At 26.4% G+C, this 20,876-nt stretch overlaps 1 protein-coding gene and 2 long non-coding RNA genes across 5 annotated transcripts in view; 1 reads left to right on the forward strand and 2 right to left on the reverse strand.

Annotated features, from left to right (window-relative positions):
* Nucleotides 1-20,876, forward strand: part of LOC112595459 (zwei Ig domain protein zig-8-like) — a 371,885-nt gene that overhangs the window by 346,783 nt on the left and 4,226 nt on the right. For both annotated transcript variants that reach the window (XM_025340688.1, XM_025340689.1), the window contains 2 exons: nucleotides 7,882-8,009; nucleotides 19,061-19,229. In XM_025340688.1, coding sequence (XP_025196473.1) covers nucleotides 7,882-8,009; nucleotides 19,061-19,229 — 297 coding nt within the window. The remainder of the gene's footprint in view (nucleotides 1-7,881; nucleotides 8,010-19,060; nucleotides 19,230-20,876) is intronic.
* LOC112595461 lies at nucleotides 9,438-19,098 on the reverse strand. 2 transcript variants are annotated; one of them, XR_003114722.1, is made up of 3 exons: nucleotides 19,017-19,098; nucleotides 10,965-11,061; nucleotides 9,438-9,526 (listed from the first exon to the last, which is right to left on the reverse strand). It is a non-coding gene; the product is annotated as an uncharacterized LOC112595461 (long non-coding RNA). The 2 variants fall into 2 exon arrangements; XR_003114721.1 differs by lacking the exon at nucleotides 9,438-9,526 and adding an exon at nucleotides 10,762-10,812.
* LOC112595460 lies at nucleotides 19,138-20,809 on the reverse strand. The gene is made up of 3 exons (XR_003114720.1): nucleotides 20,743-20,809; nucleotides 19,312-19,378; nucleotides 19,138-19,222 (listed from the first exon to the last, which is right to left on the reverse strand). It is a non-coding gene; the product is annotated as an uncharacterized LOC112595460 (long non-coding RNA).

Consider the following 20,876-nt stretch of genomic DNA (forward strand, 5'->3'; position numbering starts at 1 on the left):
GAAGAATTCAGAAATAAATTTCACCCGAATTCATTTGAATTTAAAGGAAAATACAGGTACTAACTTCACAGAATTTTGTAATGTGTAAACCGATTTTGAAACTCATACAGCTTGAACTTAAATGAAACTTAAGGACCCATGAATCCTAATAAATGTATAGTTATATTTTCTTACCTATTTCACTCCAATACGCTGAATAGTCAAGCCAATAGCTCGTAAGTCATAGAAAGAAAATGTCAACATAGCTAGCTTATAAATATGTTCAAAATAAGCATGTTAGTTAACAAGTGACAATTTGGGTTAACTTAAATAAAATATAAAAAGTTTTAAAAAAAAAAAATCAAAAATGAATACACAATATAGTACATTAAAAATAAAAATAAAAATGTATAAATATTTATATACACAATTACTACACATGATAATCTTAGAAATATTTTTATAAAATCGTAGTCATTGTGTGATTATATATTATAAAGGTACAAGAAAAAAATACATAGTATGAGCATTTCACGTACTGCAGTTTATGCTACAAACAACTTGTTAACTTTGAAAATGACCAAGTTCCTTGATGTTTCAAATTCAATAAGTCGACGTCCTCTGTACTTGAAATCCTAAATACGTAGGTTCTTTCCACTCCAGTGAATTGAAGAAAGTCAACCGTGTAATTATACTGTGTACACACACACATATATACATATATAGGTCGACATGAAACTTTACGGTTTTTTTTTTTACAATTGACTCATTTTAGTTGTGTATAATGGAAACTTGAAAATGTGATGTGTAATAAAATAAAATTTTTAATGTAAAAAACTGAATAATTTTGTTTTGATAATATTTATTTAAAAAAAAAAAAAAAAAAACGTGTGCACAAAATCTTACAATCATCTCTTCAAAAATAAACAATAGTTAATAATATTACCATTTTTTTTATACAGTTAAAATTACTTAGTATCAGTTGAAATCTCACCTACTAACCTGTCAATCACCATAAGCCCCTGGATATTTTTCAATACTGAGATCCAATAATCAAATGATAAATTGTATAATTAGATCACTTTTGAGTCATGATTTGGGTTTCAATCTAATCAATTTGTATCATAGAACATTCTGATAATAATTTAAATCTGATTTATTCAATACATTATACATATCATTCAAATAGGTAGGTATATCCTTAAACTTCCAATTAAGTATTTTCAATAATTTAAAATTAAAAAAAATATATATGAATTAAACCTAGAAACCAAACTTAGATCATTGATAAGCCAATCATTTCTACATAATTTAACTTGTCTGCTTGTCAAAGAAAACATACAATGTTTAAGCAAATATGAAATTAATGATATTTTTAGAATTTCCTTACAAATAAATAAAGAAAATATTTTAATTAATTTTATTTTTCATAGTAAGAAATATTATTTCCTATTTTATGTAATAGTAAAAAATTATACAAAACATTATTGATTATAAATATATATATTAATGAATAATTGTATACAAATAAATGCATTTGTAACTAAAAATTAAGTTTTTTTTTTTCAATACATATAAAAGTAGTAACATTTTTTTAATATTTTATATGGGGCTTTTGAACCCATTTTATATTACTGGGTCGGGATCCAATCATGATTTACCCTGAAACTGATTATACCTATATAATATTTTAAATTACATACATTTATACAAAACAATTTAAACTTAGTTGCTGTGAAGCACGTTCAGATAATATAACGACGTCGGGTAGGTTATGTTTTTTGGCAGTGCAAGCCGCGGAAGGAATAAATAGAAATTATTAAAATTCTTTCCGAGTAAAATCTAAATTATTATCCACGCGCACTACCCGGAATAATAGACGAAAAATGTAAAAATAAAAACTACGAAAAACTTGAATTTCAAATAAGCATACACCATTAAAATAAATTGGATTATTATTATTATTATTAATAATAATAATATCCATACCAATATAATGATATAATATATTGTATACATATGCCATGAATCGACTTTTCGGATATTAGTGGCTATAATTTGTAATTCTTATAACGATATATAGGACTGAAATAACACGAGACGAGTTGAGAATACGTAATTACAGTGCATTTAGAGTATTATTTCGGCGGTAAAATTTCACCCGTGGCCATTGACGACTGAATGGCGTAGTACAAGTACAGTGAGTACACCGTTGGCTTATTCTAGTAAATAAAGGGAACCTCTAAAAATAGGGATCAAAAGCATTTCAATTTTTGAATTTTACGAGTCTTTTATTATTTCTCAATCAGTTTCTATCCGATATTTATGAATTCATAATGATTTAAATACAATTATGAAAACGACAACCATTTCAAAATCGTATCACGCGGCGTTTGTTTTCGACAATTGAATTTCAAACATCACGTATTATTATAATATGTATTCTACAAAAAATATGTTAGATTATTTTTAAGATAAAATGACTACACTATATTTATAATATACACTAAGTGATTCCCTAAACTAGCTAACCCCTGTTTTTCTTTTAGTAATGCATTAATTCGAAATCGGATGATTGGAATTTTTAATTATACCATAGTAGATCATATTTTCAAATACTCAGATGTTTAAACAAATTAAGAAGTTTTTTGTATTCATAAAAACTAATTTTTTCCGAATGATTACAGCTTTTATTTTGACAGATATTTCTTTTTTTTTAATTTCAATGTATCTAAATCAAATTGCAGACAAATAAATTTTGAATTACTGAACATTGTAAATTAAAGAAAAAACTATGCATTAAAATTATAGGATCGGAAAATAATATGGAGGTAATGATAATTTTAAAATAATTTTATTATTTTTATAAATCTATAAACATTTTAATAATTTGTATACATTTTCTGAATTTAACCAATAACAGATTAAATATTGCATGTATTTTAAAGATATACATAGGTAACAATCATTAAAGACTTATAAAATGTTATCCTTAGAGCATACATTTTGATTACATGGACTTAATTCATTTAAATTTAAATAGGTCAAAATTTACAAAGTAAAACGGCTACTTAACAATAATTCTTACTAAAAGTATGGTTCATATTAGAAATAAAATAGCTGTGATACAAGGTTCTTTGTTTCAAATAAGAAGATTAATGAAACAATTTATTAATAAATAAATAAAATAAAAATAGAGCAATCCTCCAATAGTATAAACAATTTCAGTATTCTAAAGTGTAGAATTAAATCAGGTACTTTAGTATTAGAGCATTTTAACAAGTGCATCATTTAAGGATAAATCATAATATAAGATAGTAGGTAAATTTAGTTTTTAAATATATTATTGCACTTATAGATAAGCATATAACTGAAAGATGTACCCCTTGACCCTCAATATTTTTTTTGAATCTAAAAATAATATTTATACTTCAATGTTTTTTTACAGGAGTATTTTGGTACTGACTATGAAATGTGAATGTATATACTTAAATGTATATATTATATACTATAGGTTCATAAAAAAATAAAAAATACTTTCATAATTAAGACGTATCATTGTATATAAAAAGGGTAGTGTTTATTAAAATACACTAAACTTAAAAGAACATACTTTTTTAATACATAAAAATTGACTTAGACAATAAATGTATAGTCTTGTAAATTGATCTCTCGCTGTACAAAGATATGATATTATGATACATTATATTATATTATATACGAAGTGATGTCGCGTTTCTATAAGCAATAGAATATAATAGAATGGGACACGAATTGAGTTATAATAGTATAATAATATTATTTTCACCGCCAAGATAATATTACATATTGCAAACCAACCGTGTCATTTGTATATAATATCATAATTTTATTTCTATTCGGTAAAAAAAATCGCTTCCGTCTTACTTCCGCTCACATGAAATAAAACGTTTTAGGCCTTTATGAAAAAAAAAAAATGTATCGCTTCGGGCGAGTAAGTGTGAGGGGTTGATGACAACTACAATAAGGTGGCAGCTGAAAAGTGGTGCTACAAAAAGTATATATTTATTTTTTGGACCTTTTTTGGACCCTAACGCATGCGCATCCTCCACACTCGAAGATAAAGGTCGAGTCGACTAATTAATAGCTCTTCACCACCTTTACCATCACTACTGAAACCACCACAGATATATGCATATAATATGTACGCCGTGATTTACGGACAACACCTCTGTCGTCGAAGTTTTGAATATTATTATTATCTTTGTATCTATTATTACGTCTGTCATTCTTCGTCTGACGAATCCGACGTGTGATGCAACTTCCACAATTGCAACAGTATATTTTCTGAATCCTCATCCCAAACTCGCAACAATGATTTATTACACGTTACATCACTATATATGCTATTTAATATTATACAGGGTATATATTTTTGAATAATAATAGCCACCATATCTTCCTTATTCATTTTCATGGGCCTATTATTCTTAGTATACATAAATCAAATAACTAAGAATTTACTCCTTCGAATTTTGTATTAGGTACATCAGCGTTAAAAAAATATATACAATAATTAATTTACAATGAAAAATGAGGTTCTTATTCAAAAAAACATAAGTTAGTATCCCCGTTATACAACACTACTCGTCAAGAAGTAAAATATCAAAAATTTGAGAACACGGTCTTTAAGTACATATCATACTTGACGAATCATCCTGTATAATGTATTTATATACCATAGCATCCGTGATTTTCGATAGGTTGGATGACTGGCATGCACATCCAACAAAATATAATACATATAAAGTATGACATATTAAATGAATCACGATGACAATGAACCAAACTTTGTTTTCTACATATAAACGTGTAGTTTAATATAAGACCAAACTTTTCCGAGGAATTTAAGTTTTTTGACGTACAATCGCCGAAATTATCTTAATGTTCTTCTCGAATATTTCACCAACAACTATTTTCACGACGCATTTTAATCTTTCCGACGACGTGGTGCGGGCGTAAACTACTCGGTCTGGCGCATGTGTATGACGTGCGCCATCCGACGTGTTCAATGCTCGTTAGTTTCTACTTTTATCAAGACATGTCGTATACATGTATTGTAAATATGTACACTGTACACAGTACACGTATGCAATGAAGACGGGCGTGTATAAACGACCTTAAGAAGTAATAAAATAAAAACGTCCACATTTAACAGTAGGTAATGTCCCAACGTTAAGTTTTAACTGCAAAGTCGGGCATAAAAAACGGGTTTAAGTCACGAACCGCAGACCGAGAACGAAAGAGAAAAACAGCTGCAAATGGGGTGATGCACTATAGATATAAAATAAAATATTGTAAATAAAATATAGACGTATCTATATAAATTTCACGCCAACACTGGAGCCTTATCAATTATTCAAGAGTATATTACGATCAAATGGTTTTATAAATGCGTATCTAACGACATCCTACTTTTATTTTATTCTCGTCGAATTCACAACTGTCAACTATGATAGGATGTAAGGTAAAGAATTGATTCACAAAAATATGACTTGATTGAACGAACTGCGAAGAATTAGGTTTAAGAACAAACACGTCTACTACAATTTATGACAATAATAGCTGGTACTGTACTGCATTACTAGTGTCAAATTAAATAATGCATAAAAATTCACTCTGTATTAATAGCTTTGTTAAATGTAACCTACGCATATTTTTAGCACAGTCGTTTTTGGGTGATTTTTGTCGATTATAAAATACAATTTTTCATTATTTTTTATAACCAATGGCAACTCTATAAACAAAAAAATAATATGATTTCATTTTCTGAAACAAAACCCTTATATGAGCCGCCGCCTGCCTTTGAAACACGAATTTTGGAAAATACTTTTTAGTACACCTCTATATGTAATGAATAACATTTGTGTTTCGAGTATTTCGCAATCAAAGTTTTTAAGCTCTACATTAATTAATTAAGACATCTTCATTTATTTATACAACAATAAATGTGCTTAAGCCTAATCGAAAAATTAAACGGCCTGAAATTGCTTACAAGATTTAGTTAGAAAAACGAGAAAATATGATGTTAAACGTTTATAAAAACGTAACAACATCATCGTGCTATAGTGTCATATTCTATATAAGAGCTGCGTGGGACGCGAAATCGTATATCTAAAAGTAGTTACGTTTTTTCGTTTGATTTTTAACCGCAGAAAAACATAGTTCCGGTCTTTTTCCTTTATTCTCGTGTTGGTATTTATTGATGTATATTACGGAATTCAATTTGAATTTAATGGAAACAGGGGACTGCTACTTTGTTATGTTGTTCACGCTAAAGTCCCACAAACTCAAATCCTTGTATTTCGATAAATTCCCAATAAAGTTTTAAAGCTATTCTGACTTTGCCTGTAAGCGTCTATTTGTATGTGTGTAGCACTTTGTATATTATTATTCAATATTTTGAATTCAAGTTAGAGAGTTATTGAAAGCACGTGTATATGTTTGTTAATAATATAAACAACGAACAAAAATGTTTAACACCAATGTTTCGAACACAATACATACCAAGGTATATAGTATATACATAATGGCGTTTACTATGTTTACTTAACCGTCTTCTTCTTAAGTAAGCAAATATATGAACTACACTTACGTTTAATAACAAAATATCGTTAAACGTATTTAATTCATTTTAATGACGATTTTCAATTATCCATTTCGCTGCTTTTATAATTTATATGTATATTATGTATAATTATAAAATATGTATATATATAGTGTATTTTATTGCTATGCGCTCGTAATTCTTAAACAATAGTTGGTTAAATATGAACTATTTTGATTGCTTTTTACAAATATAAATGTGTGTGTATTTACTACTCATCATACATATTAATGCTCAATATCCGAATAGAAAACTTATATATTTTGGGTAAATCATAATTTGTATTGTTTGTTACATGATAATATATTCATATGATAATTTAACCATACTTTTAGAGAAACTCATTAATCCTATTGCATTATCTAATAAACTTTATATGCGGAAAGAAAAATAAATAGCTTTCATCAATCTGAGTTTGAAAGTATATCGCACACATTCTCTTTTTAAGAGGTTTAGTATAGGTAATTTAGATTATATCTTAAGATTTAAAAAACGACAGGACCTGCAAAATGCGCAAACTACAATGAAAATCACACAGCCGACTATAGAAGATGCAAAACCTACAAAAACATATTAAGCTCCAACAATTCAATAGACCGGAAAACAATTAAAAGAAATCATTCTATTCCAACAGCTGCTGTGTCTCTCTCCCTTCCTTGAAGCAGCGGAAACAAAATTCTCAATTCAAATCCAAAACAAAAACCGCCATACGCCAAAACCACAGCATCGCCTGATCAACCACTTCACATCATCACCAAATGCCTTAATGAACTCAAATCTATCCTTAACCCCATTATAATTCCCTTAACTTCTTTATTAAGCAAAATCTCCTCTCTAACACACATTATACCTTCCGTACATAATAACACATTCACTTAATAATTTTAAACAAAGTCGTTGTAACATGAAATATATTGATACGTTAATAAATAAATAAAAAAATCTTAAGGGAAATCAAAATTATAAATATATTTAATTACTTTTATTTATAATGGCATTTAAGTAGTTGTACGGCACAAATTATCACTATTTATATTTGTCGTGTAATATTACAAAATTATATTGAAAAACATTTAGGTTAGATTAATTTTTATGTACTATGCTTATTTAACGATATAACATTTTGAGCAAAACTATTTAAACGCAATTAACGTATATTAAAATCCATATTGAATAATTATTTATTTATTATGTATACATATCCTCTATCGTTGCATAATCATTACTGAATAAAACTATTGTATTGATTTCCACAGTGCCATCTGCTTCGATTTCTGGTGGTCCAGACATTCACGTGAACGAAGGGAGTACCATTAATCTGACGTGCATTGTGAAGTTCAGCCCGGAACCGCCGTCTTACATCTTCTGGTATCATTACGACGAGGTATGTAAATTATGTGCTTACTAATAGTCTTAAACGCGTGAATCGGTCGATATATTTATATGACTTTTAAACGTCGAAATAGATATGACATTTAAGATTCTGAGCGAAGCATGGAATGTATTGATTTTACAATAATGAGTGTGTATTTTTTTTTTTAATTATTCGTGTTTGATGAAACTTTTTAAAGTAGATAAAATGCTCACATCATCAACTTCCAAGGAGGTTTTCGGTAGATAATTGGATCAAATTTTTTTTTAGAGGTCGAAATTGAAAATTATTTTTTAAATTAATCAAAAGAAAAAAGGAAGCACTAGTATTATTATCATTAACATAATTGTTTAATAATCTTGATTGCCAAAAAAATAAACCATCTAAGTTCGGAATCTTTTTTATCACATTTAATAATTTATTATCAAATTTAAATATAACACAATGTTCATTATATTGACCTACTTAATAATGAAGCTAATTTAACCCCCATTATACAAATATTACAAACTTATAGTAGAGCGACCACTTACTTGACCACTAATATCTTGTCTTGGAATAATTTAAAATCAGTTTATCTTACATGAATATAATAATATCGTTTACCTCTCATTTAATAATAATTCCAAAAATTATGTTTTTTTTATAAACAATTAATCAAACAAAATATTTGAAGAAATGACACTGCAGCACGATATAATTTAAATAACAATAAAAAAAATGTATTTAAAACAACACGAGATTATTACCTAACTGATTTCTAACGAGTAGATTTCATAGTATACATTACACGCATATATAGGCTATGTATATATAACGAGGCCAACTTTGGCTAACAAATAAACTTAAATGCCTCCGTTACTGAAATTTCACTCCATCTTTACCTCTCTCTCCTCCATATACACACACACATATGCATGCATACACTGTAATGAACAGCTTCTAATTTAGTAGTCTAGCTAAAAGTAAATATACACTTCGACCGTCTCTCTTCCACACCCATCAACCTTCTCCTCCGCAATACAAACACTATATATTATGAATTATGATAAAGTATGATATATGTGAACAAAACATTAATAACACTAGGTTTGTATACATATTATAGGTAAAACGTTCTTGAGTTCTCAAATTCATGTTAAACGTAATTTATAAATTATCTTCACACGAATGCACAGATATGATTTCTATTGGTTTACCTCTATATTTTGTCACTTGCAATTTGATAATAATTTATATTATATTATAGTTTTTACTTTTTTTTCAATCCTAAAATTTTCTGTTTCACGTATAAATATCCATACATAGTAACCACAGCCGTTCGACTTGTAGAACGTGCAGGGAAAACCGTGGTTAAATATAAACGTATTATTGCGTTAAGAGCGTCATCAGCGAGAGAGGAAAATACGATTGTTGGTAATTATTATTATACGTATATTGCATGTATACTATATACACGAGAGCCATTTTAAAAGTGTGGTCGTCGTATTTGTGGTAGTAGTTCCTCGATTTTAAGCTCCGGATTATTACTGGAATGAGAACAAAAAAAAGTTTTAGGATTTTAATTATTCTCCTCGATGGTATCATAATATCCTATATCATATTTATACAAAACACATATATGTAATATGGACGGTGCAACAACATCATATTAGGATTATGATGTAATTTACGTAATTAATAAACACGCGAAAAATATACCAACCTATGTATTATAATAGCTGTGTGTGTGTATATATAGTTAGATTCGCATTACTCGCGGCGCGTAATATTGTTATATAGGTATAGGTACGCTTACCTGTACGGTAATAAATAATAGCTAAGTTCCTTTTTAATTGCAGAGTATAAAATATCTTTAAAAACTTAATGATCATGAAATACACGGCATAACGTCCAAACACTCCAAACGCTACCAACGTTTTAAAATAATTATACGTGCTTGAAAGTTATAAAAGTTGAAATAGTTAATGCCAAAAATTGTATAGCTTTTATTAATTGCAGAAGTATATTAAACATTAATATTTATTAAAAATAACTACCAATGATTCAATGAAATATGGTGGAAAGCTTAAAACTGGCTGGACAACAAAAATAATACGTAGTCGTCATGGTGTATACCCTCCACGAGTCATAACTAAAAACATGGCATCATCAATAAGTTTTGGAATACTTAGATTAAAGTTATAGTACAAAAATTTATTTTTACTACTCTGCACATATTTTTAGTAAAAAAAAAAAATTAATACCTACGTTTAATAATTGAATGTACGTTTATTTAAATAATAAAAATAAACGTAAGTAAATGTTTTATTTAGAAAATAATGAATATGTTTAAAAAAAAAAAGAATAAAAAAAATGATAAGATATTAATAATTTTTTTCTAAATTTAACAAAAAATATATATTTTAATTAATTTTTTTTTAAACATTTCATTAAATAAGATGATCTTTAGCTTAGTCTACTTAAATCAAGAACACATAAAGAAAAATATGCAATTTTTAAAATTTTCGAGCCCTAATAATTTTTTTAAACAAAAGTATTTTCAAGTGAAATTATCTTGATATCACGTTAGTTTAAAAGCAAACAGCTTACTCGTTTTAATTCAATATAATATAGAAAATATTATTAATAAAAATTTTATTAAAAATTTACTGAAGATTTAATCTTCAGTACAATTGTGCATCAATCTTGTGTACTATATAATATACTACATATTTTATATGTGTAAAAATTGTAATTCATTATAAAACAACCCAATGATTTCGTTTTGATTGTTTAGCGTGCGCTTTGTGCTTGAGTTTATCAAATGAACCTCCTAAAATAATTTAATAAACAATATTGTATACTTTCTAGTATAATATTCTACACGCGAATCGCTTTATTTATCTCCGATCGAAACCGATTAAAAAAAAAAAAAATAATAAACATTTTTTATGGATTTTGTTATGTTATGCATACATAACTTACCGCATAGTAGCCAACAGCGACAGTAGCGTACTGTGAGGATTGGTGGAATTATGGGATTTGACCCCTCTCCTTCCGATCGTTGAAATGTTTACACAATCTGTAAAATAGTTCTTTTATCTATAGTTTTATCGACAAAAAAATTAAAAAAATGTTTTTTGTAAAATAAAATAAAAATTTTGTCTTTCGGTTTTTGCAATATTTAATTTAATCAATACAAAAATGCCATTTCACTTAATTCTATTATAATAATAGTATGTTTATTTTATGCCCTCTTTCCCAGTGGGTTAACTGGTATTTTTATGCATACTTTCAATGTACGACGACTATAATTCGATCCCTGTTGGCTTTTAATAAATTATTAGTTTTATTTCTCTCTCTATGAATTATATGTTCTTACATGAAGTTATAATTATTAAGCAATACAAAAAACTTGTTCCATTCACCATAAATTAAAATTCCTGACCACGTCATTGCAGCAATAAAAGCTATAGTATAAATTCTAAGAAAATCGAAGAATGAAAAATAATATTTATGTATTATATAGTTATATTGATTCGAATTTTCGAATTCCCGTCGGTCGTATTCTTAGATAATACATTACATAAATCGTCATAATATAATATCATATATCATGTACACGATTAAATGTGAGAGCCAACAGTTAATCCATGCATATAACATTGTATGTACGTAGTACGTAAACTATTTGACAGTTAGATCCTCCAGACACTTAAAAACGACTACGTATTTCACGCGAAACTTAACAGTAACAAGAGTTTAATCATGACCCAGTTAGTTCGGTGTAGGCAAAATGAGACATGGGACGCTGGCTTGTCTGAAAATCGGACGGATAAACGACGTCTATAATAGTGAAGGGAATAATGCTGCGGCTACAGAGGATTAGCGGTCGTCGGTTTTGTTAACAAAACTGCTAGAAACCAAGAATAAAAAACAATCAAGTTCTATATTTTATAATAATAACAACCGTAAACAATATTGACGATAATACATTTCCAAGACGCATTTTGTAGACAAATCGTGGTTATATAGTATGGAAAAAATTATTTATAATATTACGGACTAACATGATATTTTCATAACTCTGTTTATACATTGATATAATATATAGTAAAACAGGGCCATGAGTCTGTGAGATAAATAATTTTACATAATATCGATGAATTTCGTTCTTAATTCAAAATAAGTGAGAGACAAATTTAATTTAAGTCATATAATTATATTATTCTAAATAACATTTAGAATGTAGAGCGGACTAAGGCGTCGATTATGACGCACACCATCGCCGGTTCGAATCCCGACTACGAGCAGCATCGCTCTCTGGACAGATATAGGTATAGGTGGCGAGACCATCACCCCCCAACTGGGCATGGCAGAATCCTATGGGTGCCCAACTAAAAATTCAACCAAATAGGTGTCCGAACTATAGGTCTTCAGGCCTCCTCTCAGACATGAGCACCGTACGCAAAAAAAAAAAATTAAATCAGTGTAAGTGAAAAATGTATTTAATTTGTGTATAAACTGATGATAGGTTTGATATCCTCGAAATGTACATCTCACAAATGTTATCACAGGTATTTCACCCGAATCTAATTTATTTTTTTTAATATAGATTTTAGCCTTGCCTTGAAATTGCATACATATTGTTGTCTCGTCATCCAATGGCATGAGGCCATGCAATTGTAAAAATGCATTGGTTGTTATTTCGTTTTGAATAATTCAATACCATTCAGTCACCAACATATTCAAATAACTCGTACAACTAGATAAATGCAACTACACGTGTGACAAACACAACTGAACTGATTGTGTAAAATATTTTATATATTTTATTCCTATACAATACAATTTATATTTTTGACATTTAAAATACCCAGTAAATAAGCCATAAAGAAAACGTTATACCATTATAATCGAAATAACTTAAGATTAAATATTGTAGATCGTTAAAATGGTGAAAACTATGTAGTTCACACACAACGACAAAAATTTTGCTATAGATCACACATTTTAAGAATATTAAAAATACTAATTTTCACATTATGGTTATTTGTTTATGAAATACAACAAAATAACAAAATTTATTTTATCGGAAACCTGTTTGATGTAAAAATTCCCATTTTTCATAATATTTTTTTTACTTTACCAATTATTGAGAAAAGTGGGTACTTGAAATTTTTTGCCTTGCCTAATGTACCAACTAATTTCACTTTCTCATCAGAAAATATATTAAATTTTAAAATTAAATAACTTTTTTACTATAAAAATGTCTCAAAAAAAATTTAAAAAAATACGTCATTGTAAAAAACAATTCGCATATCTCCACTCAAAATCTAAGAATATTAATTAATATTTTTAGTTTGCATATTTTTGATGAAAATTTATATAAAAGGATATAAATGTTTTTTATCATTCTTTTATAGTATGAGAGTAAAATGTTAGAATTGGTAAAATACCATATTTAAAACATAAAATTTATTTTTCATGAATTTTTTAAAATAAAATTATTTTCATTATTTATAATTATTTAGATGTTTCTCTTCCACTATTTATTGCCATTCAACACGATTTTTCAATCCATATGATTTATATACACATTATTGAAAATTTTTTTATTAAGTTTATTTTACCTATATTTTCGTAAAACTTGTTGTATATTTCCTGTATTTTTGAATTCATATTAATTCATGTATTATTCATTGTTTTTTAGTGCAAACAGTTCAAAACCCTGACAATAGTATAGAACATTTGAATACTATACAAGTAGTAAATATTCTCTGTTCGACGTTACAAAATAATTGTGACTTACTCATTTTCCCTGAATCCGATTAATTTACTAAACTGAAACTAGCTGTTAAACAGAATATTCTTATTTTTGAAAGAAATGGGATTTAGATAACTTTTTTTCTCATATTTTTTTGTGTGAAAGAAGTATATAACATCATGTTTAAAACATAATGCATGCGTATTTGAGAATTTGGGATTCGGCACGTGTAATATTTTACAATAATAATAATAATATATCGTGTGATATATTTTCTTAGTGGAAAAATAACGATAACGAAACAAAATAAAGTTTCAGAGAAATCACTGGTGAAAGAAATAAACTAAAAGCGCCTTTTATATTTTCCAGAGATATAATATGTATATTATATAATAAATAAATAAATGACTGTAAAAAAAATTGTCTTACTACTCGTATTTAGCAAACTAGTTTCAAAAGAGCTGGGTCGGAGATAATATTAAATACATGATGATTAAAAATTTTATTCATCCTCGTCCTAAAGTGCTTAAAAAAATACTCTGCTTTGAAATGAGAAACTATGAATTCTTGGTTTTTATTAAAAGTATATAATTTTTGATAAAAAATAATGGTAAAAGTATAATTTTTTTAGAGAAAATGTTATTTTCTCACTACTTAAAATTATGTAAAAATTGAATCATACAATAAACTAATGTTTTTGTGTATATGTGTGTATTTTCGTGTACCTACGATATCATAAATATTTTATACGCACATTTGTTATGATATCTTCTGATACATTTTTTTTTAATTATTCATTTTCAACGAACAACACGACAGAGCTGCGCGTAGTCCAACTCGATTATCCTAGAAATATTTTTTTTAAATGAGAAATAAGTGCTAAATATAAACGTATATATTATAATAATACAAAAGTCTGACATGAATTATTATTATTAGTGTGTAAGCCGGCAATGGCTATACACAGAATGGAAGTTTCAAATGAATATACTTACGAAATAACGTCGGAGAGAAGGGGAAAAAACATTGAAATATATATTTTATGTCGAGCGGCACTATGCTACGCGGACAACCCAATAAGCCGCTTATGGCGCGTATATATTCAAGATTCACCGAAGTTATCGTCGATATTATTGTACACCGAGCCGTAAACTTTTCTCCGGCAACTACTTTCAAACAGAATTCATGGTTACGTTGCACATATTATGTATGTATGGCTAATACAAAAGTTGTCTTATACATATATAACGACACGCGTGTATCGACTCACGTTTTATGCAAATTTGATATAAATTATAATATTGTTTACTGACTTTGCGTTTCACGGGGGGGGGGGGGATAAAAGAATAATCGAAACGAACGCAACCAAACTGATGCAAAGCTTTCGTATAATATATCACATGAAATATGTAAATACAATGGGATTTATAATAATGTAGTCATTGAAATTTCAATAGACAATTTTTTTGTTTGATTTCAAGTTGTTTTCATGTAACACTTCTATAATAGACATTATACCATGCTATACCATAATATACAATAAACGTCCAAAAAATGATCAATAATTGAAAAATGTTTATAGAACTTGACATTTACTATAAACATTACGTCTTAATCATAAAATTGTGTGTGTTAGACTTCACGAATAAACAATAAACATCTATTTTATTATTATTGTTAAAAACACGTCTATCTGATCGGGAAATCAAGTGAATTTATAGGTATATTCTATCAAATTATTAATAATTTAATATACCTAATACAGATATATCGATGAAATCAGTTTATCGACTCAATATAGATAAATACTATATAATGTATTCCCATATTCAGGTACTATTATTTTTCATGATAATAAATTTATATTTACGAATTTCTTATCGGGATATAAAGTATACAGGACATAAGTAAATTATGTATATTTGTGAATAAAAAATATATTATTTTAACTCAAGGCATTTAATATTTCGTAAATATTGTTTAAAATTATTTTTTATGTGATTTTATGCAATAAAAATATTAATTTTACTATTTTTATCTTTATTATTTTTTAAGTAGCACATAGGTACATTTAAAATTTAATTTTTTAAATGACATTATTTTCAAGGTAATTTTTTCTATAGTAATCGAATTTTGAACGATTATTTAATGAATTACGTATAAACTGTTATTGATCGGTTTAATAAACTAGCGTTTTGCAAGATACAATAACTTGTAAACTATAAATAAATAGTTAAATTTATAAATATAACTATCTATATTAGTAAACAACGTAATCAAAAATCGATTAGTATCATTGAAATGCTTCAAATAATTTCTTTCGGAGTATTAAATTAAAAATGTATTGTGTCATTCATAAAAATAAATAACTTAAAAAAATTATGCTGATAAAAAGAATACCCGTGTAATAAAAATATATTTATTTTAAAAAAGTCATATTTTTTTATTGACTTTGAATTAGATAATATAATTTTTCAAAGTAATATGCTGAGTTGACATTTAAAAATAATGGGTATCTAAGGTTAAAAAAACAAACTCTATATGTCCATATATAGTATATATATATATATTCTGTTCATGCGATTCTTTATTGTTCTTCTAGAAATCATATAGCAACTAATCCGTAATTTATAAACTACACACTTCAATAATGTAATATAATATAGTATATATGTGTAATTTCATACATTACCAATAGTTGAAAAATTGGTATTATGTTTCTCTTGTATTATTCATAATTATAATTTATTAAAAATTTCGAAAAAATTAATTATTAGAAAACTTCCTAAATCAATACATTTCTAGTTACTCTCAATAATAAAAAATTAAAATGTTATGAATGTTAAAAATAAATACTAAATTTCTGTTATATTTTTAAATCACATTAATTTTGATTCATAGTACTCTTCCATTCCCAGTATATGATGTTACAGAGAGTTAAAATATTTAGACAATTTTTATGACTTAATTGTGTAATTAAAAAATTAGTATATTTTGACAAAAAATACGATAGACCCAAAATAACCGAATTAAAAAAAGGTATGCAAGGGGTTACCACTTGTACATTAAGTGTCAAATGAATATGACTATGAATATGAGTATGATAAATAATTTTAGTTCACTGATATATCATTGTATATAAAAAATGATTTTGAACAGAGACGGTATGTTAATCTATATCACTAAGTATATTTTATGATATATTTTTTTTGCTTTATTTACATAACTATTAAAATAATTTATTTAATTTTTATTATTATAATAGGTTGATAGAATTGTTTCCGAAAATATTGTCTTTATATTATTATAAGTATTAAATTATCATATTAATATATATTTGTACCATATTATATTGACTTAAAAATTCAAAATGTATTAACACTTAACAATTTTTTTTTTATTTATATAATATGTAGGTTGAAAAATTATAAAAATAATGTTTTTAATTTTATCAATTTCTAATTGATTTTTATGAATTTTATCAAATTTTACTTTGAAATGGTTATGAAAAAATTGTGACTACCTATAGATTTTCGATATTTTTTAAAATTAAGTAATAAAAAACTCATGACGAACTTTGCATTAAATGTTTAAGTATTTTTATCCAGTGAATGTTTTCATTAATATTAATTCAACATAATTCAAAAATAGTAGTAATATTTTCATAATTTTATTATTATTTATTAAGTCTGAAAATATAAATATTCAATGAATATTTCAAATATTTACGATTATTCGTTTTTAACTTAAAGTAAAAATATCCGTTTTTCCTTATTTTTAAAATTTCCTACCAGAAACATTTCTCTTTTTTAAAAATAAAACGTACATTATTATAAAAATAACACATTTATCAATCTACTCAAAAATTTAAATTAGTAAAATAAAATATTAATTATTCTATTTTGAAACAGTAAAACATACGCATATAATATATAAATAACTATGTATAATCGACACTATGTCTATATTATATGTGATTATAGGACCAATACTAAACAAGACCATTAACCATATGCTTACGTGTTTGTCATTTTGTACGATTGTTTATTCTTGTGTACCTATGCTATGCATTATTCAAATTACATGATGTGCGTATAAGTTCCTTTGAAATATAATAATTATTAAAACGAAAATGGTTCGAGAGTCATTACAGTTATTAAATCATGTTCTTTGATATATTTTTGATGTATTGTACATTGATTCTCGCATGTTATTTGAATCAAGGTTTTTGATAAATGTAATAAATATATACTACCAGCTATTAGCAACCTATATTTTTATAATAAATATTTCGAAAACTGGAAATTCACAACAAATTCCAGACAGTTGAGCTAAAAATACGAAATCATTAAGTTTTGCGTTGAACCAAGATTAGGTACTTATTATTTTTATATTTTATACTCAATAGCTGTTTTTTTTTTTTTCTAATGAAACGCATTTTCGAAAGGATTGACGTATAAACGTTAAGTATAGAAGTTTTTAAAGTGCGAATACAGGGTACTCAGTGATGAAACGACTAAATGTATTCACAATAAATAGTCACAATATTATACGTAAAGACTAAAGTGAATTTATTCTTATTTGCGGAGTTTTTTTATTTTTTTAATTGTTTTTTGGTTTTGGGATTTTCTATGAAAAGTATTAAGTTTGAGAAACGCTTTATACAACATAAGCATTACCAGTGTATAGGTGACATTGTGTTTTAGATTCTGAGCTAGGCAAATATTTGATTGATTTCATAATGATGCTTGTTTATTTTGTTTTTGTGTCTATAGACACTTTTTCAAAAAAAAAAGATACTCTGTTCATCGACTTCAATGGGAGTTTCTAGTGAAAAATTTGATTTAGTCAGTACTTTTATGATATGAACATAAATAATTTTCAGTATTTTTTAAAATAATATGAGTAATAAGAAAAAAAATACAAATATTTATTGAAATTTTTATATCATTAAAATAATATTGTTATATTTTCAATAACCAGCTATACTCGACATCTACTATACAGCAGAGTTTTGTTTTCATATTTTGATATATATAATACACACATATATATAAATATATAATATTCTATATAGGTTTTCTATTTAATTTTATTTCCTTTACTATGCACATTAATATTTATAAACCATTAAAAAAATCTTATTTTGCCTAAATATGTATTAATTTGCTCTGTTTCGAATATTTTTTGGGGACTTCAAGTATATTAAATTCACAACCCTGAAACCAATTCCAAAATAATATTTTGTTAAGTCAAATATCTATACTTACGAAGACTTAACTCATAGTCTAATGTTTGACTAATCGTATTTCAGGTGATCAGCTACGATTCGCTTCGCGGAGGCGTGAGCGTGGTCACAGAAAAGGGAGACGTGACGGTCAGTTATCTGCTCATACAGGATGCAGTGCAAGCAGATTCTGGCAAGTACACGTGCAACCCATCAAACGCGGACTTATCAAGCGTGGTAGTACACGTCCTAAATGGTAAGTGTAAAGAAATAAGTATAAATAATATATCCAGTTTTCGTACGATAAAAAATTAGAAATCGTACTAATTACTACGTACCGTTTCGAGTTACAAAATCCTTATAGATGTAAGATAACACTAAATGACGATTTTCCTCCTTGGATCGCTTAAAAAATATTTAATCATTGATTTTAGTTAGAAAAATTTAAATTTTATTACAATAACCAATACATGCATATTATACTTAATAACTATTAAGTATTCAATATTCTCAATTTATACAGTGAAACTTTATATCTGTGGCAAATACTTCTCATTATAACCATATCAACTGTTTTAATAAACAATCTATTAATTTTAATCAAACATATGTTACCTTTTTATATCAAGTAAAGAATTGTATTTAAATTTATTGTTTCTCTTTTAGTTTTGTTTTCAAACAATTTCATGTCATTACCTACTAGTGTTGACCAACGATAATTTTTAATTATCGTTTTTGTATTTTTTTTTTTTTTTTTTTATTGCAACATCGGAATAATACCAATATCGATATCGATTTAAATAACAACAAGTTACATTTTATAAAATTTAGTTTAATAAAAGCATATTAAAAGTATAGAATACATATTATATAACCAACAGCACATTTGCGCTTTTCACAAAAAACTTGATTTTTATTTAATATAATTCCCTTTTAATTAACTTAACTTTAAAACCAAAATGTTTCCATATATCACTCCAATCACCAAACAACGATACTAGTTTAAATTTTTCACTCATTTTGTTTAATATAAATATAAAATAAGTAACAAAATAAAATAATTACGACGTCTCAACACGAGTTAACAACCGGCACTGAATTTAGATTAAATTGTTTGGTGTGGTGAGCTATTTCTTTGAAACATATCGCCTCGTATCATAATTCAGTATATTTTATTTTATACTTTTATAGATATAAATTTATTTTATACTGTTTACTCATTTTAGTGTTTAATCGTCCGTAAAATCACGAGCCCAGATTAATCACCCCGATATCGCTATATTTTCGATAATTATTTTTAGATATCGATATCGTTGGCCAACACTATTACCTACGCATTATTTACTAAATTATATAGTATTTGTACAAGTGATTTCGAATTTTCAATAATCAATTATATAATTTATATGTCTACACATCAAACTTTTTTTGACATCTTAATATAATTGTATTATTTTATCATACTATAAAATACAACAGTGACATACATAGTGCAGTTATTTTACTTCTTGTTTTTCTGATATAACATTAATTTTTAACTCATATTAATTTTAAGTAGGTACTATGTTTTGTTTACCTCTATTTACATTATTTTGAACATGGACAGATATTATAAACTATACTTATTAGACAAATATGTGATAGTGATTTTATTATTATCACTAAAATATTAAATTATTATTTGTGAACCACAATCCAAAAACCTTTTACAAGGAATCTAGATATTAGATTAGATTAGTTTTAAGTTGGTTTGTCTCTATATGTATTACCTAGAACTAGTGCTCTGCATATTCTAGTCTAGTTTGGTCCCAACATACAAAAACTATTGAATTTTTGGTTTGGTCCAATTCAATTTTTTTAGGAATAATTCAGTCTAATCTTCAGATAAAACGCATTATTATCA

Source organism: Melanaphis sacchari, unplaced genomic scaffold, assembly GCF_002803265.2.
Source record: "Melanaphis sacchari strain LSU unplaced genomic scaffold, SCAv2.0 Contig27_pilon_pilon, whole genome shotgun sequence".
In the NCBI taxonomy this organism is placed as follows: Eukaryota; Metazoa; Arthropoda; class Insecta; order Hemiptera; family Aphididae; genus Melanaphis; species Melanaphis sacchari.